The sequence below is a fragment of the Callospermophilus lateralis genome, chromosome 10 (genome assembly GCF_048772815.1).
Source record: "Callospermophilus lateralis isolate mCalLat2 chromosome 10, mCalLat2.hap1, whole genome shotgun sequence".
NCBI classification, from domain to species: domain Eukaryota; kingdom Metazoa; phylum Chordata; class Mammalia; order Rodentia; family Sciuridae; genus Callospermophilus; species Callospermophilus lateralis.
In genome coordinates this window covers 57228854-57255828 of record NC_135314.1, presented here as the reverse complement: position 1 = coordinate 57255828, position 26975 = coordinate 57228854, and the positions used below count along the sequence as shown (strand labels likewise).

The 26975-nt window shown below is 40.1% G+C and overlaps 1 protein-coding gene and 1 pseudogene across 1 annotated transcript; both read left to right on the top strand.

The window, feature by feature from the left end:
* The first annotated feature begins 15 nt into the window (after window positions 1–15).
* LOC143407833 (proteasome subunit beta type-3-like) lies at window positions 16–7376 on the top strand (annotated as a pseudogene).
* A 15736-nt stretch (window positions 7377–23112) lies between these two features.
* On the top strand, window positions 23113–26096 carry LOC143407832 (interleukin-1 receptor-associated kinase 1). Its single transcript, XM_076867008.1, is given in 17 exon segments — window positions 23113–23148; window positions 23749–23884; window positions 23887–24030; window positions 24087–24158; window positions 24161–24198; window positions 24201–24357; window positions 24360–24434; window positions 24437–24522; window positions 24524–24739; window positions 24741–24897; window positions 24900–24962; window positions 24965–25001; window positions 25003–25130; window positions 25133–25353; window positions 25355–25505; window positions 25508–25771; window positions 25774–26096. Coding segments are annotated over 17 exon segments (2304 nt in total).
* Window positions 26097–26975: the final 879 nt, after the last annotated feature.

Genomic DNA, 26975 nt, shown 5'->3' with positions numbered 1-26975 from the left:
GAGAACTCCGGCCTGATGACAGATGTAACCACCATCTTCCCGCCACCGTCTTCAAACTCAGACCTCCCAACCCATCCCGGAACCATAGAGTTTTCGGTGGAGAGAGTAATCCGAAAACCATAGAGTCAAGGGGGAAGGAGCGGCTTGCGTTAGAATCAGAGACTTCCGGCTTCCAGCCTCCTTCGTGATCAATGTGACAGAATCAGGGTGGAAGTAAAAGTAAAGGAGGATAACACCAGAATCTACATGTATAATGCAGTCAGACTGGCCTAAAAATATCGTTCTCTTTTCCATTTTTAGTTTGAATAAAAACGGCTATGCTAACTTCATAAAATGAGTTGCCGTAACAGGTTAGGGAAGTAGTTCTTAACATATTTGTCCTCTTTTGAACGTTACACAAAACATTATTCAAGAAAACCTAGGATTTCTAATGGAACATAATTTGCGCTTTCTTCCTATGTATGACAGGAGCACAGGGACTAAGTCTGTACACAATTTCTCTTAGCCATCATACAGTGAGGAATATGGGATCCGGAATTGGGGATTGCTGGACTACAGACCCCTTTGATAGCCCTGTGAACGCTGCAAGGATGGGGCGGTAAATGTACTTGAGGGACCTTTCTGAGCCAAGAGCCTATTAAGGAATCTGTGCTCTGTTCTATAACAAGGTGGAAGCAAATGAGTTCTGAACGTGAAGTGATGCCCTAGTTGCATAGTTCACTTCATCAAGCAAACCTAGTAGATCACAGTCCTGCTCTAAAAAGCCTGGGCTCCTCCAGAGTGCTAAAAAAAAACCTCAAAAGGGCTATTCAAATTAAGAAGAAGAAAAAAGACTCTAATATGTTTGAGAAATAGCACACCAGACCTTCAGTTATCATAGGAAAACCTACCTTGTTTTTTAAAAAAATTGCAATATACGAAAATTCCGCAAGGTGGAAACATTACCCCATGAAAGAAACGCTTTAGTCCTGCCTTCATTTCACCCAACTAATAATGAGCATCATCTACTATTGTAGTAGGGACAGCCAAGGCAAGGCACCAAACATAGCAGAAAACAGTTGTATTTGGCTGTAGCCAGGTTCAGAGGGCACAGCTTTTGCTGTGATCAATCAATCCCCTGAACCCCGAGTTCAGGTAGTTTCAGAGTTTTATACCCAGCATGTAAGGGGAGGGGCTCAGAAGTTCACAGTTTGCAGAAGTTCACATAAAAACAGTTTTTTTCTTTCACTCTTCTGGGCAAGTTAACCACTCAAGGACAACACCCTGGACAACACACCAAGGACAACACCCTTCTCCCCTTTCTTTCCTCACCCTGCCATTTGTTACCATGGAGCCCAATTGGTAACTTCTCTTAACTTAGAAATGTAGACATCTCTGTGAAGCCCCAGCTGAAGGCCAGAGGCCTTGCTTGCTCATTTCTACAAACTACTATACTGGATACCTGTTTATGAAAAACTAGTAAGGGGGTGTCCAGCACCTGGAGTGCTGGTATCTTCCTGGCCAGTGGCCAAGTAAAACAAGGCAACACAAAAATAGGAAGTTGATCTACATTGAACTCTTGCAGAGACTCTTTTGCTGACAGTCCTAAAATCAGCCATGGTGAAGATTTCTGGAGAAGCCCAGTTAAGCCTTTTCTAGTCACTGTATGCTAGGCACTGGGTATGTGGCAATGAACTGGTGTGAAATGCTTTCCGCTCTCAGAATGAAAGTAAAGAAGGAGACAGACAATGAACAAATAAATTAATAATTTTAAATTGTGACGTGTTCAGGGAGAAATAAAGTGCTATCAAAGAAATAAAAATTTCTTTGATAATGAGCACTGTTTGAAATGAATGCTATAGAAGAAAAAAATTCTTCAATAAAAATATCAAAGGAATCCTAACTTACATTATAGTCGTGATAGAGATTAGCAGTGCAGCTCAGGAGCCAGTCAGTCTAGGGTTTAAAGACTGTGTGATTTGGGACAACTTTCTTAGCCCCTTTATGCCTGCTTTCTAATCTATATGATGGGAGTAATTATAATAACAACCTGTTTGGTTCTTGTGAGGACTGAATGAGTCAATGTATGTAAAGTGCTTCGAACAGGGATGGCATATAGTAAGTCCTATTCAGAGAAAATGATATTTAAGTGTTCTAATATAGTTTTCAATATATATAGCTGGGAAGATGGGAGAAGTAGAGGGTTGCCTTTAATTTTCATCCTTTCCTTTTCCTTTGTCTGTGTGGACTTTCATCTCTTAGAAAGTTTGCATGAATAATCGAGTGACTTTTCCATTGAAATTTCAGAGGTTATATGGAAAAATAAAAATTCACATAAACTATATTTATGAATTGACTAAAACATTTATTTATCAACTTTGAATAAATGGCTTATATGAGTGGCACTGATTCACAAAGGGCAAAAAAAGAAAGCTAGAAAATAAATGCAGTGAGAGTGGTGCTGGTTAGTCTTATGTGCTCAGGATAAAGGAGATGCTCATTAAGAGGATTTTGTGTTTAAAGTCCAGTGTTTCTCAACTGAAAGAGGTCCAGTGGCTAAATATTAGGATCCCCTAAAGAGCTTTTAAAATATTCTACTCCTAACGATTCTGGCTTAATTAGTCTGGGTTAAAGCCCAGATGCTGGTATGTCTTAAAAACTCCCCAGGTTTTCTAACATGCTTCTGGAATTGAGAACCACTGGTATAGCCCAGGGATGAGGCTGACTTGAATTCAGGTGACCTCAGTGAAAAAGTTTTCATCAGTGACTTAAATCTACAGGGGACCCTGAAGAAAGACCCATTTCTCCACAATGACTCAAAGAAGTAGAAATAGTTTACAGATGCTCCTTGACTTATGACTGGGAGGGGGTGTTCTGATAAACCCATTTTAAGTTAAAAATAAGTCAAAAACACATCTAATGCACCTAATCTACCCACCATCATAGCTCAGCGACACAGCACACTATAGGACATTAATTGCTTCTGCCTGGTGACTGCATCACTGACTGGAAGCCAAAGCTCACTAAAGCTGTCCAGCATCACATTGCAAAAGAGTATCTTACCAAATATTGCAGGCCCCAGATAAGATCAAAATTCAAAAGTTGAAATATGTCCTTTATTGATGCATGTTACTTTCATGCTGTTGTAAAACAAAACAAAACAAAACAAAAAGGCAAATTGGGCCATATGTAACTGTTTGGAGAATTTTCTCTGTATTCATGGAGAGCCATAACATGAAGAGTGTTAGATTTTTTGTTCCAATTATCAATGTAGAAAACCTTTAGAAAAAAATGAGTAGGGAAGTCTACTGTATTTACTCATATTTTGTCTTTCTATGGTCTGTCTTATTGCTTGATGGTCCAAGATTTTCTTTAAATGATTCCTTTCTGTTTAGTGAATTTCAGTTAGCCTTTGGTTTTTTAGTCGTTGTTTGTTTGTTGTTGTTGTTTTAGGTTAGATCTCATATATTATGACCATGAGCCAAAGGAACTTCTATTTATTTAAATATTTAAATGATCGGGTCTATAGGGGTTTTTTCTGCTTTTCTCTTCTTTCTTCCTTCCTTCCTTTCTTTCTTTCCATATTTATTTTGTCACTGGAGATAAAACCCAGGGGTGCTCTACCACTGAACTACATCCTCAGCCCTTTTATTTTTGTTCTGAGATAGGGTCTCACCAAGTTTCCCAGTGTGACCTCTAACTTGGGATCCTCCAGCCTTAGTCCCCTGAGTAGATGGGATTACAGACATGCACCACCATGGCTGGCTGAGGTATTTTGTTATAATAAGGGACTGATACCCTCTTTCTATATTCTTGGGAGAATTCAAATGTACTAGATTCAAGGAACCAATCTTGAAAGAGTGATATGAAAAGTCATTTTATTCACCTTTTAATGCTTGACATATCAATCGCAAACTCTGGAGGAATGGAGTGTATATTGATGGTTGTGGGTGAACCAGAGCAGGAGCAGCCAAGAAAGTGCAGGAAGCCCAGTGAAAAGCTGTTAGGTCTGTAGTCATCCGGGACAGAGAAGCTGGCTTGAATCAGGATGTTTGATTTTAGCTTAGTTTATGGTACTTGATAAGCTTTGGTTTTGAGGTTCTGTGTTAATACATCAATATTTCTGATCATGCTTTTATAACTTTTGTATTTTTTGTGAAAGATAAAAAGGAAGAGATTAAATAAGAGTTCAATGAAGCTATTTTGAAAAAAAATCTTCTAGAGAAAAACTGAGGAAGATTAAGGGATTTGACAAAATTGAGATATCCAAAGAAAAATTCAAAAAGAAACAGAAATTCCAAGAAAAAGAGGGAGCAAGTGTGTGACAGAAAAGAAATCATATAAGCACAATGAGTAAAAGAGGCCATGAAAAAGAGATATGACTAACCTAAGTCAACAGAGATAGATGTATATTTTGGTAAAAATGTTGAGAATCAGAGATTTGAGAGACTGAGACATTATCTAAGATGGGGAGGGCGGGTGCAGAGAGAAAGACTGAGTGAGAAAGAGAGATTGAGGGGTTTGGTGTGGAGCTTGGTGGTAGAGTGCTTGCCTCACATGGGTGATGCCATAGGTTCCACCCTAGCACCAAAAATAAAGAAAAGAGAGACATTGAGAATATAGTGGGTCACTATGAGAGCGATAAATTTAAAATATGAGTTTTGAAAGAGCTTCAGAGAGAGGAAGGGACATAAAGGACAAATAGAGAAGAGAAGGAAAGAGATGGAGAAGACAGGTAAAGAGAAATATAACAGGTTGCCAGGTGAAACAAGTTGATGGGCACAGAAAACCAAGAGACACTAAAAAGGAGAGTGAGAAACTGAGAGGAAATAGAGATTTTAAGAGAGATGTTGAAATATGGTGTGAGATTTCTCTGTACTGTGTTTACTCTGGAATGCCTGACAACCATCATCCCTTTTCCTGGATTGAGTCTTTAATGCCTACATCTTTTCTTTAATATTATCCATAGCTTCACATTCTGCTTTTCTTTGAGTTCATTTTTCACTCTTGGCACATGGTGAATCTCCTCCTCCTCCTTCTTCTTTTTTTGTAGGATGCAGAGCATGATCTCTGGTCTTTGTTTCTAGATCTTGTAGTTTAATGCAGGACTTGTATCCTCTGGGCTAGCTGACAGGAGCAGAAAGGGCCTGGGTCAGAGTCCCCTCTCTAGTCCAAACAGACCTTGGCCTGGTCTGCTGTCATTATCATAGCTGATGTCAAAACTGATGTCATTATAGCTTGAAGTCAGAGTCAAGTCCATTATAATCATAATTGACTGCCCCCTTCAGCCCCAGAATAGTATTTATTACTTCATAAATAATTGCATCAACATTCAATAAGAATGAATGTATCTATGAATGACTAAGATTTCAGTCAGTTTGAATGTTCAACATCTCTAGCAACAGAGAAATGCAAATTAAAACTACACCGAGAATCTGTCTCACTCTAGACAGAATGGCAATTATCAAGAATACAAGTTACAATCAATATTGGCGAGGATGTAGGGAAAAGGTACACTCATACATTGCTAGTGAGACTGCAAACTAGCACTGTGGAAAGCAGTATGGAGATTGCACAGAAAACTTGGAATGGAACCACCATTTGTCCCACTTATTCCACTCCTCCATATATACTCCAAAGACTTAAAATCAGCATACTACAGGGACACAGCCACATCAATGTTTATAGCAGTTCAGTTCACAATAGCTAAGCTATGGAACCAACCTAGGTGCCCTTCAATAGATGATAAACAGATGGAAAAGAAAATGTAGTACATATACACAATGGAATGTTACTCAGCCATTAAAAAAAAAAAAAAAAAAAAAAAAAGAATGACTATGAATCTTGCCAGTAAATGGATGGATTTGGAGACTATCATACTAAGTGAAATAAGCCAATCCCAGAAAACCAAAGGCCAGATGTTCTCTCTGATATGCAGATGCTAACATGCAAAAAGGAGTTAGGGTGGGGGGTAGAAGTTCAGTGGATTAGACAAAGGGAAATGAAGAGAAGGGATAGAGGATGGGGATAAGGAAGACAGTATAATGAATCAGATCTAACTTTCCTATGTTCATATATGAATACACAACCAGTGAAACTCCTTATCATGTACTCCACATCCCTTAAGAATAGGATCCTAATGAGAATAAGTTATACTCCATTCTGTATATGTCAAAATACACTATACTGTCATGTAATCCTAAAAACAAATTTAAAAACTAAAAAAAAAAAAAAAAAAAAATTTAGTCAATTTGAGGAACACCTTGGCAAGGACGGGTAGGCAAAGAATTACAGAGAGAAAATAATTAAAGACTAAAAAATAAAAGCATCAGCCAAAATGATAAAATGTACATACCAGACTCTCTGCACTATAGCTAAACAAGTTGAAACTCAGAAAGTTACGGAGTTGATAGCAGTTGAGAAATATGAAGAATAGAATAAGAATGATATAAATTTAATGTAAATCCCAGAAGAAGTCATTAGAATGAAAAAAAAAATCACAACATTCAAGAAAAACGTGGCTTAGAAATGTCCATAATTGAACTGGCACTTCAGCTGTGCTCAGGCGTCCTAGTACACAGCAATCAAGTCTATTATGTCCTATAACAGAGGGGTTGTCATCGCTCTGAATGGAAAGAACTGTGTGTCCATGCTGCAGACAGGCACTTCAGAATCCAAGTGCAGATGGTGACCACGGACTTCCAGTAGATCTCTTCTATGGGTGACCAGCTGTACATTGGCCTGGTGAAGCTCACCACAGACATCTAGACAGTTGCCCAGCACCTCAAGTTCTGGCTGAACCTGTATGAGTTGAAGAGAGGTCAGCAGATTAAGCCTTATACCCTCATGAGCATGGTCACATACCTCTTCTATGAGAAACAGTTTGGGCCCTACTACACAGTGCCTGTTATTGCTGGGTTGTACCTGAAGACCTTTAAGCCCTTCATTTGCTCTCTAGACCTCATTGGCTGCCCGATGGTAAATGATCCATGGTGACCTACGACTTTGTAGTTAGTGGCACCTGTGCTGAACAAATGTACGGGATGTGCGATTCCCTCTGGGAGCCCAACAAGGCTCCAAAACACCTGTTTTTGTTTGTTTGTTTGTTCTGGTTTTTTTTTTTTTTTTTTTTTGCTTTTTTGAAAAATAATTTTAGTTGCCAATGGACCTTTATTTTATTTGTTTATATGTGGTGCTGAGAATCAAACCAAGTGCCTCACACATGCTAGGCAAGCGCTTTACAACTGAGCTACAGCCCCAGCCTCCAGAACACCTGTCTGAAACCACCTCCCAAGCCTTGCTGAACACTGTGGACCCCAGAGGCAGTGTCGGGCATGGGAGTCATCGTCCACATCATTGAGAAGGACAAGATCACCACCAGGACACTGAAGGCCTGAAGGACTCACCCTGTTCACAGAGTCTGGTTTTGCTTTTCCTTTCCTTTTTTTTTTTTTTTTTTAATAAAATAGCCTTTCTTTCATTAAAAAAGGAGGGAGAAGGGGAGGGGGAGAGGGGAGGGGGAGAGGGGAGGGGAAGGGGGAGGGGAGGGGAAATGTCCATACTTGAAGAAATTCAAGAGCATTTAGAATGAAGACTTAAAATGAAACACAGAGAAGATAAATAAAAACAATCATTACCTGGACATTTTTGGAAGACTGGAAAGCATAAAAATTTTGAAAACAACTGAAATGTAAAGAAAGATTGCCTACAAAGGAATAAAATGTTAGCAGACTTCTAACATAAGTGAATTCTATACTCACCTAACCCATTAGCAAGAATGACAATGTAATAAACATAATTTTAGGCAAAGAAAGTTTGAGAATATTTATAATAAAGAGACCAACTCTAGGGGCTGGGGTAGAATGCTTGCCTAGCACATGTGTGAGGCACTGGGTTCAATCCTCAGCAACACATAAAAATAAATAAAGATATTGTGTGTCCATTGACAAATTAAAAATTATTTTTTTTAAAAAAAAAAAGACCAACTCTAAAAGAACTACTTAAGAATCTATGCCATTAATAATAAAACAGTGCCCAAAAGATAAAGGGGGGTGAAACAAGAGATGATGGCACAGAACTTGATAAAAATATGAGTAAATCTAAATAAATATTTATGACAATAATAATAACTACTTTTAGGAACATAAAAGCAATTTTGATCTAAAATAATTTGCAAAAATTGCTTGAAAGACTGAATTTTAACAAAAATTCATTGTCAAAAATCTAAAGAACGTTTTATGGTTTGGTAGACTTATAAAGAAACTGAGATTTTAATTTTAAAAACCAAAGCTGGGTATGGTAGCACCTACCTAGGGACTTGTGAGCCTGAAGCAAGAGGGTTACAAGTTTGAGGCCAGCCTAGGCAATTTAACAAGACCCTGTCACAAAAATTAAAAAATGTTAAAAGGCTGAAGATGTAGCTCAGTGGTAAAATGCCCCTGGGTTCAACCCCCAGTACCATGATAAATAAATAAACAAACAAACGACCAACTCAAGTATATATGCTTAAAAAAAAGTAACTTTAACACTTGCATATAACGTATACACTATTGTGCAGGAGACAGAAAATAACGTACAACCATTCCAAGAGAAGACTGGAAAAGCTAAAATGAACACATACAGAGAGAAAGGTGGTACAAATTAAGGAGGTGGAAATAAATCTAAATATAACACTATTATCCTATCAAATGCTGATGGATTAAATCCATATTAGAATTTTCTGATTAGATTGCTGTCTTCCAGAGATACACCTAAGACTTTAAACAACATAGGTGTAAAAGTGAAGACGAGATTGTATTGAAAGAACACAGCCACATCAATGTTTATAGCAGCACAATTCACAATAGCTAAACTGTGGACCCAACCTAGATGTCCTTCAGTGGATGAATGGATAAAAAAAAAAAAAGTGGCATATATACACAGTGGAATTTTACTCAGCAATAAAAGAGAATAAAATCATGGCATTTGCAGGTAAATGGATGGCATTGGAGAAGATAATGCTAAGTGAAGTTAGCCAATCCCAAAAGAACAAATGCAGAATGTTTTCTTTGATATAAGGAGGCTGACTCATAGTGGGGTAGGGAGGGGGAGCATGGGAGGATTAGATGAATTCTAGATAAGGAGGGATAGGGAGGGGGCAGGGGATTAGCAAGGATGGTGGAATGTGAAAGACATCATTATCCAAAGTACATGTATGAAGACACGAATTGGGTGTCAACATACTTTGTATACAGAGATATGAAAAAATTGTGGTATATATATATATGTAATAAGAATTGCAATGCACTTCTGCTGTCATTTTTTTAAAAATCAATAATAAACAAATAAATAAATAAATGATTTAAAAAAAAGAACACAGGAACTAGATTGAAGAGTGGTCCAAGGTAGGAAGCATAAATACAAAAATAATATTGACTGTTATTCTCAGCCACAGTTGCTCTAGACTCTAAACATACTTTATTAAATGAATAAATGAAGGGAGGGAGGTCAAAATGGATAGAGGAAGGGACATCAGGTGTGTCTGAGTGGTGTTGCTGGAGCAGTCTGAGTATGTCAAAAATTATATTTCAATGGTCTCTCACCATGAGGGCACACTAAAGAACATGCAATTCCAGTGAGAGGCACACCAAGCAGGTCTGAAAATGGGTACTGGAGGGGGATTCCTGTTAAGTAAAGGGGCGGGAGGTGGAAGGAGGGGAGGGAGCCAGAAGGTGGGGCTTAAGTGGTCTAACTGGATTCCAAAGTCCAAGAAACAAGATTAAAGGATGCAAATCAGCTCCACTCACTTTGAACGGAGTTAAAAGAGATGGGGTGGGGTGGTAGGCTGAGGACCGAAGAAGCACAGGTCTGATCATGGGGTGAAAATTGGGGAATGAATGAGAGACTGCTGTTACCACAGCTACTGTACAGGGCTCCCCAAAGTTCCTAGTCTGTGCTAGTCTGACCATCGTGGCAACTGTCAGTGTGTGTTTTGTTCTTTGCGGATTTATCAGACTTGGAGGACCATCCACTTGTGGGGGGAGGCAGGCAGTAACCATTTGAGTAAATGAGGCTTCCCGCTGGCATTTCTGGCTGGTTGCACCCTGCGCCTTGATGGGGAAAATGCTCAAGTCCAGCTTGAGCTGGGGCCTTTTGTTTCATGTGCTAGTTTGAGCTGCATACTCTCAAAGTTCTTCCTGGGAAGTAGCAGGCATTTACTTGTGTTTTCAGGAGGCAGTAAGACCTGATTCATTTCCTATTCCGTTCCTCCACTGTTGGAAACTCCCCTGGGCGCAGTGGCACAGGACTGTAATCCCAGCAACTCTGGAGGCTATGACAGGAAGATCGCAAGTTCAAAGCCAACCTCAGCAAATAGCAAGGCCCTAAGCAACTCAGTGAGATACTGTCTCTAAATGCTAGAGATGTGGCTCAGTGGTAGAGTGCCCCTGAATTCAATCCCTGGTACCAAGAACAAAAGGAAGAACTTACATCTCTTCATCTATAAGATGTTGATAAAAATTGTGTTTTATTCCATGATTGTCAAGGACCAAACAAATCATGCATGTGAAGCAGCTGAATATCTGGGACATTCAATAATTCTAAAGTTGTCATTGTAACTGAGTCATTTTACTACTATATATGCTCTGAGGATTGTATTGAAAAACAGATGCTTCATTAGGCTTGACTTTTTTCCAATTAATGACAGGCCCTGGCCCATCCCCTACTTTTCAAACTTTGGGGTCTCTGAAGCTCTTCCATTCCTAAAAATTATTAAGGACCTCAAAGCCTTTCAGTAGGTTATATCTTCAGATATTTACCACTATCAAAACCAAAATTGAGAAATTAAAACAAAAATAGCATGATAAATGCATTACATACAAGCTATGCTTTTTTACACCCACACCTACACATAGAGAGGCGAAGGCATTGTTTTACATTATAGCAACTTTGGTTTATAGAGGACAGCAGAATTCTCTTCTGCTTTTGCATTCATCTGTTGTGATTTTTTTTGGAGGGTGCAGGTTGGGGTTTTGTTTTGTTTTTGAAGCATAGAAGGAAATCTGACTTTCTGCAGATATAGTGTTAGAAAAGAAAGAATTCCATAGCCTTTGCAAAAGTTGTGGATATTCTTTGAAACCACAACTCAAACTCAACAAGTGATTGTTTGTTTTTTTTTTAATTAGTTGCTCAAGACAATACAATGATCTTGATATATCATACATTTGATTCAAATAGGGTATGAATTCTCATTTTTCCATGTGTACAGATTGCAGGATCACATTGGTTATACATCCATGTGTATACATACAGCAAAGGTGACTGTTTTTTAAAGATTAGTTGCGATGTAAAACTTGGAATTATATCAATAGCCTTTTCCTACTGTTGAACTAAAAGACATTGATCTCTGTTGAACTTTGAATTTTTTATGTATGATTTTATAATATCACATACCAGTCATTGACAAAATATGCATTTGCTGAGTTATAAAAAGCTCTTCTAAATGTGTTCTGCAATTCATTTGTGGTAGAATGAAAGTTAAAAAGTAAAATAATCTCTTATTGTTATTATGAAAATAACTGACCTCAGGAACCCCAAGAAAGTTCTCAGGTATCCACAGGGCCTAGGGAACACATTTTGAGATTTGCTGCCCAAGGTCATCCAAACTGTTCTACCACTTACCTCTCCCACTCTCCCTCCCCTTTTCCTTCTGTCTCCCTCTGTTGTTAACTCTTCCCAAGCAAAAGTGAAAATAATCTATACTCCCTTTCCATTGACACATCTCCTTCTCATAGCCAATTGTTTTCAAAAGTGAAAAAAAAAAAAAGAACAATGAAGATGGTTCAACTTTAAAATGGTTGAAAAATGATATGCAGTCAGTGGAAACTGTACTTGGAATTTCCCCAGCTAGTGCTACTTGGTATCATACCCAGTCATGACCCTGAGAAGGGCAGCCAGCCACAGCTCCTAGTCAGCCACACAATCACAAGGGGAAATAACTCATTGTTTAAAGTGTTCTGTGCTGAGCTGGGGATGTGGCTCAAGTGGTAGCTTGCTCGCCTGGCATGCATGCGGCCGGGGTTCGATCATCAGCACCACATACAAACAAAGATGTTGTGTCTGCCAAAAACTAAAAAATAAATATTAAAATTCTCTCTCTCTCTTTAAAAAAAATAAAAAATAAAGTGTTCTGTGCTGCTGAGCCATGACGTTTGGTAGGCTAGGTGTAGTCTATGTGTTTTTATTTTAGGATATTTTCGATTTACAATGCATTCATTGGGACATGATCCCATTATAGTCCAGGAGGATCTATAAACAGGTTAAAAAAAAAGTACTTGCCTATAAAAGGAAAAGCACTCAGGGCTAAGAAAGAGCTAAGTAAACAATGTACAGTGGTTAGGGAAAAGCAGAGGGATAACTTCTATAAGTGGTTGTTGTTTAAACTGAGAAATGACAGATGAGTAGGAGTTGGCCAAGTATCAAGTGGAAAAGAATGTGGGGAAGAAGATATGCAAATAACTGGAAAGAGGAAGGTCATGATTTGTTCAAAGAACGCAAGAAGCGCAGGGTGGCCAGAGCATAGAAGCTAAGAGACAAGGGGAGAGTTCTGTAAGTGCCTAATATTTACAAGGCCAAGTCAATACAAAGGGAGGTCCACATACTCTATATCTATTTGCAAGTTGTAAATTAAGCTAGTCAACAATTAAGTAAAATATGTTTTCCCTGCCCAACCTGACAAATGTATCTTCCTGGAAGTCAAGATTCAGATTTTGAATTCTTGGAATACAAAAACATGGCAATGGGTGAAAAGCTGTCCTCAGCCCTTCCCCTCATCCTCACCCCTGTCTGAATGAGAACTAATTTAGAAGTGGCAAGTATTCTAGGTCATAACGCATTTATCCAACAGACTCCATGTGCAGTGGGTAGGGGCATACCGAGAGCATCCTTTTAAAGCCTCACTACTCTAAGTCTTTATCTGCCAATCAGTAATATCAGCATCCCCTGGGAACTTGTTAAGAATGCAGACTCTCAAGCGCCCCCCCCCCTCAGAATCTATAATTTATCAAGATTTATAAGTTGTTTATATACTGATTAAAGTTTCAGATATGAAACTTAGTGAAGAGACTCAAGACAGGGGTTAATCTTGTCCTGGTCAGAGAACAAGGCTGCCAGGTCCTATAAGGCTCTCTAGGCCAGGATCAGTGAGGTTGTGAAATAGATTCCACTTTCTCTGAGTGTCATGGAAAGGTTACATAGTTTGAATTACTTTTCTAAGCATTAGTAGATTCCATCCATTGAGGATTACATTGCATCAGACTTTGTGATTTATAGATAGGATTTCAGTGAACCTCACTTTCCTGGTTTTGATAGTGTGCACAGTTATGCAAATGTTACCACTGGAAGAGGCTGGGTGAAGAGGATACAGGACTTCCCCATGTTTTTGTTTTTGTTTTTCACAGATTCCACGAATCTGTAACTACTTCAAAATTAAAGGTGAACTAAACCACTAGATAATGTGATAATTTTTGCTTTCAGTACTCATAGACATTTCAAATAAACTAAGAAAACAAATTTATTTCACCAGATATTTGCCATATCTGAAGTTCTTGAAGTTCTGATTGTCTAATTGTCTCGCTTATGTAATATTGTTTAGCCTGAAGAACTTCCTTTAATATTCTATAGCATAGAACTACTGACCATGAATTCTTACAGTTCTGAGAATGTCTTCATTTTACCTTCTTCCTTTTTTACTACTGAGCTACATCCCCAACACATTTTTATTTTGGCACGGGGTCTTGCTGAATTGCTGAGGCTGGCCTTGAACTTAAGGCCCACCTGCCTCCAAAGTTGCTGAGATTACAGGTGTGCACTACTACACCTGTTTTTACCTTCATTCTTGAAAGATATTGTCCCTGGATACAAAATTCTGAGTTGACAGCTCTCTTTCTTCAGTACTTTAAAGATTCTGTTCCACCATTTGCCTTTGTTCCTGATGAGAAATCCATGGTCACTGGTTCTCATCTCACTTTTCCTCTTTTCATTATTAGGTTATATTTTAACAATCTCATTAAAGAAACACCCACCCTAACTCTGAGCCATAAAGATAATTCATATGTAATGATTTTGGACAAATACATCTGGAATATCTCTCAGATGATAAAATATGAAGCAATGGAGTTCTCCCTTGCCTGAGGTCAGAGAGAAAACACAGACCAATTAAAACATGGACAAAGGACTTGAATAGGTACTTTACCATTTATTTCCAGTGACAGAATGACCTCATTAGTATCCCCTTTCTCATTTAGGCTGCTTGCCTCAGATTTCAGAAACCCTGATGTTCAGAATGACCCTGTTGGACATGATGACCAGGATGGCCAGAACTGTTTATCAACATAAATAATTCCAACTGGAACCACAGGCTCCAGCTAGTGTCAGTGAGTATACCTGGCCTTTAACCTCCTTCCCCTATCCTTCCCTTCCCATGTGGCCTTTTCTTTAAAGTAGTTACTGATTGTTGTGTCTCATTTTCAGAAATCTATTCAAAATCTTCCCATCATAAAAGAGGAAATTTTAAATTTCAAATCAATATTGGGCCATGATTGATTCAATTGTTAAATAAGCTGAGAACACAAAATATAAAGCTAGTGAGAATGTTAGTCTGGGTGAGAAGGTCAAAAGATAAGGAGGCGGAAATAGACATACTTCCCTTTCCAAAGTAAGAATACTGTAGGGCAATATAGTGGAAAAATGGCAAAAAGGAAGCTCATTATATATAGTAGTGGTGTCTACATGTATACAGACATTTATTTATATAAGTTAGATACTGCTGAATTATTCTGAAATATGTATTCGTTATTAAATAATGAACTCTAGAGATTCAGATGTGTTTGTACATGTTTTCTTCTAAGAATTTTATAGTTTTAACACATTTAAGTCTTTGATACATCTTGAGTTGAATTTTATAGATGGGAAGGTAAAGATCCTACTTCATTCTTTTGCATGTAGATATGGCCAAATGAGTTTATGCAAGGATGCCAGGATGATTTGATAGGAAAGGTTCTGGGAACAAAGGTTCTGGGAAAACTGAGAATACACATGCAAAACAATGAAGCTGGATCTTTACCTTTATCATATATAAAAATTAGTTCAAGATATGTTACAGTGACCACTGTAACTCCACATCATGGGAGTTACAAGAATGCGAAGTTATACTCCATGTATGCGTAACATGTCAAAATACATTCTACTGTCATGTATAACTAAAAAGAAAAAATAAGTAAAATTTTAAAAAGAAAATAAAAACAATGTGTTAAATACCTAAATGTAAGTGCTAAAGCTATAAAACTCTTGGACGAAAACATAGGGGAAGAGGTTTATGAAATTGGATTTGACAATGAGTTCTTAGATATGACATCAAAAACATAGGCAACAAAGTAAAAACAGGTAAGTTGGACTATGTTAAAATTTAAAATTTCTGTGCATCAAATGACAAAATCAGCAGAGTGAAATGATAACCTATGAGTTATGAGAAAAATATTTGCAATATATCTGATAAGATGTTAATATCCACAATATGTAAAGAACTCCTGCAAACTTTTTTTTAGTTTTATTGATTTTATTTTTTTTAAATATGTGACAGTGGAATACATTACAGTTCTTATTACACATATAGAGTACAATTTTTCATATCTTTGTATATAGAGTATGTTTAATCAATTCATGCCTTTATACATTTACTTTTGTTTGCATTACAATTCTTATTACACATATATACACAATTTTTCATATCTGTTTATATATAAAGTATGTTGTCACTCAATTTGAATCTTCATACATGTACTTTGGGTAATGATGTTCATTACATTCCACCATCCTTGATAATCCCCTTCCCCCTCCCTATCCCTCCCTATCTAGAATTCATCTAATTCTCCCATGCTCCTCCTCCCTACCCCTCTGTGAGTCAGCTTCCTTATATCAGAGAAAACATTCTGCATTTGTTTTTTGGGGGATTGGCTAACTTCACTTACATTATCTTCTCCAACACCACCCATTTACCTATGAATGCCATGATTTTATTCTTTTAATGTGAGTAAAATTCCATTGTGTATATATGCCACATTTTTTTTATCCATTCATCCACTGAAGGACATGTAGGTGTGCTTCACAGTTTAGCTATTGTGAATTGTGCTGCCATAAACATTGATGTGGGTGTATCCCTATAGTATGCTGTTTTTAAGTCCTTTGGGTATAGTCTGAGGAGAGGGACAGTTGGGTCAAATGGTAGTTTGCTAAGAGCCACAGCCAAGTAATATGATACATGGCATTTTTGGTTGAAAGCCATTGAGATGATATGATTATGTTAAGATTTGCATTCATATGGATATTGGACTCCTGCTGTCCACCTCTGCCTGCTACAGGACTCCTGGAGAGTTCCCATTGGTTGGGGAAGTGCGGTAGGAGGGAATTCCGGAGGAGGAATCTCCTCTTGGGTTCCTGGAGAACACGAAGTGGGTCGATCGGAAATCTTCCCGGATACATAGGGAGCATTGGCAGCAGTTTCAAAAAATAAAGTTTGTTCCTGCTTGAGTGGCTCATGATTTTGTGCCCAGCCAGACTGCAGCAATTGGTGGCCCGTACGGGGCACGCCTGAAGCTTGGAGGTGAATAAAATTGCTCGCCCCTGAGGGAAGGCAACAGAATGGGTGACCATTTCAAAAAACAATGTGTTCTTGTTTTGATTTATTTTGTTTTTGTTTCAAGCTGCCTATCCCTAGAATTTTCTCAGGCAAACTGGGAAAAATGGTTGGCTCAAGGTTTGAAGTCGTTTGGCCCTGAGAAAGAGAAAATTGATACAACTACTCTTTTTTCCATTTTTGTTTCATTCTGTTTTGGTTTCGTTTTATGCTATCTTATTGGGCTGCATTACCTTTATAGTAGATTAGAAACTAGTAAAAAACAAACCGAAAGACTGTTAAGTAAATTGTTAGAGGTCCAGACTATGGTAGAAAACATGTTAGGTCAAGCAAAAGAGAAGGTCTCTCAAGCTAGTCAGACAGAAGAAAATTTGAAGAAAGAAAGCTTAGAGGAAAAACAACCATCAGGCGGGGAATTACAACAGGAGGCTGCTACTAACTCCGTTCTATCACCAGAGGGCATAATTCAACCAACAGCTCCATCTACAGCTGAGCGGCCCTCAACTCCCATAGTTGATGGACGGAATCCTGAGGCAGAACCCCAAAGATTAGCATGCCCTGTACTTGAGCAGGCAGGAGGGCAACGAATTCACCGTGCTTTAGATTTCAAAACAGTGAAGCAATTAAAGGAGGCTATAACAGCCTATGGGCCACAAGCACCCTTCACCATAAGTATGGTCGAATCTATTACCAACCTGGATATGACACCAGCAGATTGGGCTAACATGTGTCGATCTGTGCTAAATGGAGGACAATATTTGTTATGGAAGGTTGCCAATGAGGAATTTTGCACGGAGACAGCTAGGCGAAATGCAGCAGCTGGTTACCCTCAAAGAAATCTAGAAATGTTGTTAGGAAAGGGACCTTATGAGGATCAACGGCAACAAATTGAATATGATCCTGGTGTATACGCACAAATTGCTGTAGATGCGGTTAGGGCATGGAAAACTTTACAGGGGCATGGAGATTTACAAGGACAATTACCTAAGGTAATACAAGGAACTAATGAACCTTACGCTGAATTTGTAGATAGGCTTATTCAAACAGCTTCTAGAATATTTGGAGATACAGAACAGGTAATGCCATTTATAAAACAACTGGCTTATGACCAAGCAAATCGTTGCTGCAGAGAGGTCTTTAGACCATGGAGACATGAAGATTTAAACACATATATTAAATTATATAAAGACATTAATGAACAAGGGCAAATCTTAGCAGCAGTACAACAGGCTTTAGATGCCAGGTCAAAAACATGCTATAATTGTGATCAAACAGGACATTTTAAAAGGAGTTGCCCCATAGGAGGAGGGTTTAACAAAGCTAGGTATCAAAGGAATAGAATACCAGGTATTTGCCCACAATGCCGTAGAGGGAGACATTGGGCTAATGAATACTGTTCTCAAACCACCATAGAGGGTATTCCGTTATCAAAAAACGGACAAGGACCAAGTGTTTACCCATGATATCATGGAAAAAGGCATCAGGCTCCATTGCCAAAAAACGGACTGGAGGGCCCAAAGCTCCTGGGCCCAAAACCACAAATATACGGGGCAATGGAGGAACCCAGCAGCACCATCAAGGTAGTGCCCAGGAAACATTATCCATTAAATCCCTCATCAGACAAACTAGAGGGAACGCAGGGTTGGACATCTGCGCCTCCGCCAGAGCAGTACTAACTCCAGAGATGGGAGTTCAAATCATTCCCACAGGAGTAAAAGGACCTCTTCCCCAAGGAACAGTAGGCTTATTATTGGGATGCATTTCTTCTACACTAAAAGGACTTATGATAAGTCCCAGGGTAATTGATCCCGATTATGAAGGTGAAATAAAAATTATAGCTAGTTCTCCAAGAGGTATATCAGTAATTTCACCAGGAGATAAAATAGCACAGTTATTAATAGTACCCAGCCTACATAATAAATTTTCCAGTCATGCTGTAGAAAGAGGTACCAAGGGATTAGGCTCCACAGGTGTAGATTGGGCTATGCTGTCTTTAAATTTAGATTCTTGCCCCATGCTAAAAGTAAATATTCAAGGACATGAATTTAATGGACTACTGGACACAGGTGCTGACCTTAGCATCATATCTCGTCTAGAATGGCCAAAACATTGGCCATTACAACAAGCCACTCAAACGCTTCGAGGCCTAGGAGTGGCGACTAATCCCCAAAGAAGTGCAATGGTATTAGATTGGAAGGATCCTGAAGGATGTGAAGGAACTATACAGCCCTATGTATTGGATCATCTTCCTATAAATTTATGGGGATGAGATGTCCTAGATCAATTAGATTTGACATTAACAAATAACATCAGTCCTAACGCGCCCACTACTAGGGCTAGACAAGGCTTTAGGAAAGAAAAAAGATTAAGAAAACAAGAACAAGGTATGACAGCACCAATTCAAATAGATTAAGAAATAAATAGACTTGGATTGGGTTTTCAAAAAAGGCCACTGAGACAATCAAAATTACTTGGAAATCAGAAAGACCAGTGTGGGTTTCTAAGTGGCCCCTGACTAAAGAAAAGATACAAGTAGCCCATGACCTGGTCAAACAACAATTAGCGGAGGGACATATACAGCCTTCCATATCTCCCCATAATACTCCCATTTTTGTCATTAAAAAGAAATCTGGTAAATGGAGATTATTGCAAGATTTAAGAGTCATTAATAATGAGATGGTTATTATGGGACCTGCTCAATCAGGGATTCCCCAATTGTCTGCTTTACCAAAAACCTGGTATGTTTTAGCTATAGATATTAAAGATTTTTTTTTTCAATTCCAATTCATCCTGAGGATAGTCCACATTTTGCATTTACTATCCCTGCACTAAATCATGAAGGTCCTGATCAGAGATATGAATGGAAAGTACTCCCTCAAGGGATGGCTAATAGTCCAACTATGTGTCAAATTTATGTTAACAAAGCAATCCAACCACTTAGAAATCAAAATCCTGAACTACAAATATTTCACTATATGAATGATGTGTTATTGGCACATAAAGATAAAAACACATTGCTAGAATGTTATGCCACACTTACAAATTTATTAAAAAGTTATAATCTAGAGATAGCAATAGATAAAGTACAATTAAATCTTCCAATTAATTATTTAGGAGTTCTATTATCCTCAACCATGGTCCGTCCACCAAAAATTCAAATATGAGTAGAGCAACTCAAATCACTTAATGACTTTCAAAAGTTATTGGGAGACATAAATTGGATAAGGCCTTATCTAGGCATACCAACAGGAGAGCTAGGACCTTTATTTGATATCCTAAAAGGTCCATCAGATCCAAATTCACCCCGCATGTTAATGCCTGAAGCAAGAAAGGCATTAAAAATCATTGAAACATATATGGAAAATATGCACTTGGATAGAATTGATATAAGTTTGCCTTTATTATTTATTGTACTACCAACAAAAAATACTCCTACAGGAGTATTTTGGTAAGAAGGTCCATTATTGTGGATACATTTATTTTATTCTCCTAATAATATTCTTACTAGATATCCTGAGGCTGTAGGACAATTAATACTCAAAGGAATAAAAGCAGCAAAGGGAGTGTTTGGAATTTCTCCCAATAAAAATAAAATTTCTCCCATATACTATGGATCAAATTTATGAGTTAGCTAATGAGTTAAATACTTGGGCAATAATCATGTGTAAATCTAATGTTTCATTTGATAATCACTTACCATCTAATCCTTTGTTGTCTTTTTGGTCTAAGCATCCTGTAGTTTTTCCAAAAATGGCAAGAAAAACCCCTATCATGAATGCTCCAAATATATTCACTGATGGGTCAAATAATGGTACAGCAGCAGTAGTTACCCCTGATCAAACTTTTACATTTTTAGTACCCAAAGAATCAGCTCAAAAGGTAGAGCTTAATGCAATATTATAAGCTTTTATAATGTTTAAAGAATCTGTATTTAATTTATTTTCTGATAGTCAGTATGTAGTTAATGCTATAGTATCCCTTGAAGATGCTGGTAGGATTTCCCCTTCTTCTACTGTTTTCTATTTGTTTTCCACTATACAAGTCTAATCTGGGACAGAAAAGATCCATTCTTTATAGGATATATCAGGGCACATACAGGATTGCCTAGAGCCCTTAGTTTGGGCAATGAATTAGCAGATAAATCTACACATGACATACATATTTTCTCCACAATAGAAGAAGCTATAAACTTTCATAAAAGGTTCCATGTCAATGCTAATACTTTACAAAAGCGTTTTAAAATAACTACAGAACAAGCCAGACATATAATAAAACAATGTCAAAATTGTGTGACCTTTTTACCACAGGTTAATCTTGGAGTCAATCCCAGAGGACTGATACCTAACCATATTTGGCAGATGGATGTCACACACTTGCCAGAATTTGGAAAATTAAAATATTGACATGTTACAGTTGATACTTCTTCCGGATTTTTGATGGGCTCCCTTCATGCCGGAGAAAAAACTAAAGATGTTATAGCTCATTGCTTACAAAATTTTGCCACTGTGGGCGTTCCAAAACAGTTAAAAACAGATAATGGTCCTGGTTATGCTTCTACCTCTTTTAAACAATTTTGCTCATCATTTGGCATTACTCACATAACAGGAATTCCATACAATCCACAGGGACAAGGCATAGTTGAAAGAGCTCATCAAACTATTAAAATGTACTTATTAAAACAAAAGGAGGGAATTGGAAAGGGGTATATATCCCCCAAAGATAAACTTAAAATAACCCTTTTTACTCTAAACTTTTTAAATTTGGATTCATCAGGGCTTAGTGCTGCGGAAAGACATTTGTATCCAAAAAATGTACATAAGCCTAAGGTACTTTGGAAGGATATTCTAACAGGACAATGGAAAGGTCCTGACCCAGTGATTGTCTGGAGTCGGGGCTCTGTTTGTGTTTTTCCACAGGGAGAACAGCAGCCGATTTGGATTCCAGAGAGATTAACCAAAACAATTTCTACAAACCAAAAAGAAGATGATTTGACTCAAATCCATAACAGCTGATATCCAGAACTCCAGCTTGACTATTTTTACATCTGCGACAGTGATTAACCAGGATGCTTTTTTCAATATCAATTTTATTATTGCTTTTTCCCACATCATAAAGTTCTATTTTATTTTTGAGCTCATACAGACCTAGGTTAATGTTTTTCTGATCAGTTTTATTTTTTGACTGTGGAGTTTTTAAACATTGCAATGGAGATTTCACTAGGTAAAGGTACAAGGCCTTTACTATTGTCTTATGTGTTGTATGTTACATGTGCACATTTCTGTTTTGTGTTGTATGTCTGTATGTGCATATTTCCATATATCATATATGAGGAGCGCTCATGAATAAATGGATCCGAATTTTTTTTATTATTCACGTGATTTTAATGGTTTAATTTAAATTGGATAAACAGCTATTAACGATTGTTTTAATATGTGTACAAATAAGCAGGTTAACAGATCTGTTTGTTTACTTTCACCTTTCCTTTTCATTATATTTAATAATTATGTTCAGGATAATGTAAATTATTCTAAAAATTGTTTTCTTAGTACCTGTTGAAATGTTACATATTTTTCTTTAACATCATTGTCAGAATTCCTATTTTCATCCCAATGCCGGTGAAGACAAAGATGAAACCAAACTACAACTTCTTTGATAATTATCACAACAAACTGTATAAACTGATACATCAATGAATAATAACTCAACAAGTAATGCTCAATCAATCAGTTGATTTATTTTGGGAGGAAATGGACATATTGATAGATTCCTCCGCTTTGAACTGCTTACAAAACTTGCCTGGACTATGTATCACTTGTATGCACTGTGATCTATCTGTTGATGGAGCAAATTATGGCAATGCTGGCGTATCTTTGCTGATGTGTCACCAGTGATGCAATTTTTCCTTAGGAGCCATCAATTGACTTGGTGTCGTGGCATTTCTGTATCCTCCTCCCTTCTACTAGTGATGGTCTAATTTTGAGGGTCAACAAAGGTGAGGCAAAGAACCTCACCCCCCCACTGGTGCATAGGCCTATCCACAAGTATGGCTATATGCTGGACCGGTAGTCAGTGACGGGTATGATCCAATTGCAGTGATATCAACCTAAGACAAGAGGCTGACGCCTAAAGGTCAGTTTTCCGATGACGGGTAAGAACCATATGTTGAATTGGACAAACCTAACAGGCATGGTCCCTAGCCACATTGCTTGTTGCTTAATTAAACAGAAGAGGGAAAATGCTAAGAGCCACAGCCAAGTAATATGATACATGGCATTTTTGGTTGAAAGGTGACGCCAACAAGCCATTGAGATGATACGATTATGTTAAGATTTGCATTCATATGGATATTGGACTCCTGCTGTCCACCTCAGCCTGCTATGGAACTCCTGGAGAGCTCCCATTGGTTGGGGAAGTGCGGTAGGAGGGAATTCCGGAGGAGAAACCGCCTCTTGGGTTCCGGGAGAATGCGACGAGGGTCCATCAGGAATCTTCCCGGACGCGTAGGGAGCATTGGCGGCAGTTTCAAAAAATAAAGTTTGTTCCTGCTTGAGTGGCTCATGATTCTGTGCCCAGCCAGACTGTAGCAGTAGTTCCATTCCCAGATTTCCAAGGAATCTCCATACTGCTTTCCATATTGGCTGTACCAATTTGCGGTCCCACCAGCAGTGTATGAGTGTACCTTTTTCCCCACATCCTCTCCAACACTTATTGTTGTTTATATGCATAATATCTGCCATTCTGACATGAGTAAGATGAAATCTTAGAGTAGTTTTGATTTGCATTTATCTGATTGCTAAAGATGATGAGCATTTTTTCGTATATTTGTTGATTGATTGTATATCCTCTTCTGAGAAGTATTTGTTCACTCCTGCAAACTTAACAATAAAAATCCAATTTAAAAAATGGACAAAGGACTTTAATAGGTACTTTACCAAAAAAGATATGCAAATGGACAACAAATACATGAGAAGATGCTCAGCATCATTAATCATTAGGAAAATGCAGATTAAAACTACAGTGAGTCCCGAAGGCCCAGGGATGCGGCAACAGTGCCCACCCAGGGGTCGGGGTGGGGCAGGGCTGTGGTTCTCAGGGCCCAGCACTTCTTGTATGAGTTGCCGCCCTGGGTCATGTGCTGCTTCTGCAAAGTGATGGACGCCCTGGAACCCACTGACTGGTGCCAGTTTGTGGCACTAATCGTAGGCTACCAGATGGAGCTGTGGCAGGGCCAGGGCTCTGACAGTTCACAGCCAGCGTCCTGTGGCCCTGGATCAACCACAAGGTGCGTGCATGTGGCCCACCTTGCGCACATTCTCATGCACCTGTAACTGCTGCGCGTGAGGGGGACATCATCACGTCTTGGCACCCTCCCCACCCAACTACCACCTCCCAACCCTGCACCTTCCACCTTCCATCCCCCGACCTTCCACCTCCCATCCCCCCACCAGCGCCACTACCCCAATGTCCAGCAACTACTCTGAACACTTTAAGACCCGGGCCTGGAGTCCTCGAGGTTGCAGTCCTCAGCTTCCACATTCCACCCCACCCACCCCCGCCCCCAGCTTTTCCAGGCTCCCGGATTCATTCAGGTCCTGAGCTCTGCCCTATTCCAAGCCCTGCTACTGTCCAGCCACCATTGCCATCTCCAACCCCTTCCTCTACCAAGCCAAGCCCAAAGAGCCCAGTGTCCCTACTGCAGGGGGCCCACCCTCCCCATTCTGCTGGCCCCTGTGTGAGATTTCCCAGGACGCCTGCAACTTCTTCCAGGAGCTCAGGATCGGGGAAGGCACTTTGGGTGTGTGTACCAGGCCGTGCTAAGGAACACCATGTATGCCGTGGAGAGGCTGAAGGAGTCTGACCTAGAGTGGACTGTGGGGAAAGCAGAGTTTCCTGACTGAGATGAAGCAGCTGTGGAGCTTTGATCACCCAAATAGTGTGGACTTCGCTGGCTTCTGTGCTGAGAGCTGCTTCTATGGCCTTGTCTATGAGTTCCTGCCCAGTGGCTCCCTAGAAGACTGTTTCCACTTCCAAACTGATACCTGCCCTCCTCTCTCCTGGCCTCAGCAACTAGACATCCTTCTGGGCACGACCCAGGGCCATTCAGTTTTTACATCAGGATAGCCACAGCCTCATCTACAGAGACAGCAAGAGTTCTAATGTCCTTCTGGATGAGAGACTGATGCCTAAGCTGGGAGACTTTGGTCTGGCCCCTTTCAGCCACTTTGCAGGGGCCAGCCCTGGCCAGGGCAGTGCCTGGCCCGGACACACACTGTTTGAGGCACCCTGACTTACCTGTCCTAGTAGTATATCAAGACAGCCAGCTGGTTGTGGACACTGACACCTTCAGCTTTGGAGACCCTGGATGGCCAGAGGGCTGGCTGTAAGGACGCATGGAGCTCTGTGAGGAATCATGGAGCAAGGAACAAGTATCTGAAAGACTTGGTTGAAGACAAGACCGAGGAGGCTGGAGTGGCCCTAAAAGCATCCAGACCACCATCAAAGGAGGTGTAGCCACAGATGCATAGCTTACTCATATCACTGCCCAGATTTATAAGAAGCACCTGGACCCCAAGCCTGGGCCATGCCTGTCCCAGCTGGTCCTAACCCTGGGTCAGCTGGTTTGCTGTGGATGCACCTCCCAGCCAAGAGGAGTCCCTCCAACCCATGATGACCAGAGGGTGTACAAGAGGCTGGTGTACAAGAGTTGCATAGCCTCCTTGGGAGACAGAAGCTGCCAACCCTAGCCCTCCTTCTGCACAGGAGAACTCCTATGTGTCTATCACTGGCAGTGCCCAGAGTGGAGGTGTCCCATAGCAGCCTCTGGCAATGCTGCCATAAGCACCAGCCCAGGCTGCCCAGAGCTCCTGAAAAGCCCCAGTCAGCCTGATGAGAGCGTATTTGACTTCTCTGCTGCCTTGCACTCCTGGCACTTAACCCCAAGCTGCCCCCCAGGTCTGGCACCCCTCAAGGAGGCTGGCTGTACTCAGGGGGACAGTGCTGGAGAGTGAAGCTGGGGGAATAGCCCAGGCCTTTGGCCCACATCCATGGAAGGATTGCCCCTGGGCAACTCTGCTCCATCATCATCATCAGAGCCACTGCAGATCATCATCAACCCAGCCTGACAGAAATGGCTCAGAAGCTGGCCCTGTATGAGGTTGGGATCCTGGACAACCTTGCAGCTGCTGTCATCAAGCTCTGTCCCAGGCTTGGACCTGGAACAAGAGGGTCACGAATTTCAGAGCTGATTTGTTCACCTGAGCAGATCCCCAGACCCAGAAATCAAAGTTCTCATGTTTGGAAGTTCTTATTGCACATGACCCTCTCAGCAGCCTGCAGACAGCAGGGGTGGGGACCTGTCCTGGCAAGGAAGAGTGGGTGGTGGCCCCTGCAGCTCAAGGGGGTGCAGGCACAGGCAGAGCCAGTCAGAAGGACTGCTAGAAGTCACTGATAGGGCAAGATATCTCAGAGGCCTTCCTTCAGTCCATCACTTGAGGGCAACAAGATTTCACCTGAGGGATGGGCCGGTGCATGTTAGAAAGCTGCCGAACAGGCTGGTGGCAGGAGTGGGGCTGCTGGTGCAGTGGGAGCTGGCTCTCCTGAGAGCTAGGCGAGCAGCCCAGATCTGCAGCAGCCCTTAACCCATCTCTGGATTTCCCCAAAACTCTGAGGAAAAGCAGCCAGTCTGCACAACAGAGTAGGTGAGGCCTGGGGCCCTCCCAGCCACTGGTAATTTGGAAAGTGAAGAATGGCTATCTTGTGGTCCAGTCCACTAGCAAGAACAGAGTCCTAAAATCCCAGCGGGTCAGGCAGTGCCCCTGCCTAGAGCTTGTGTCCAAAGTCTTTACTTGAGACCCATGAGCTAGTCTAATGTGACCACCTGCTAGCCAGACTATCCCTAGGCCGATGGGCTCCACTCCCAATCAGACTCCAGAGGCCAAAGACTCAGCCTCAGGCCCAGACACTGGTGGTGGCCGAGGGCTGCTACCCAAGGTCTGATATGAAGAGATACTACTTCATGCCCATTAAGTTGGCAGCTACCAAAGAAACAGAAAATAACAAGTGTTGGGGGAAGATGTGAAGAAATTAGAATTTAAAAAAAACCAAACATTTATTTTAATGTGGTGCTGAGGATCAAACCTCACATGTGCTAGGCGAGCACTCTACCACTGAGCCACAACCCCAGCCCACCTGTGGGAATGTTAAATGGTGCAGCTGCTTTAGAAAACAATATGGTGGTACCCTACAAATTAAAAATAAAATTACAGGGCTGGGGTTGTAGCTCAGTGGTAGAGCACTTGTTTAGCATATGTGAGGCACTGGGTTCGAT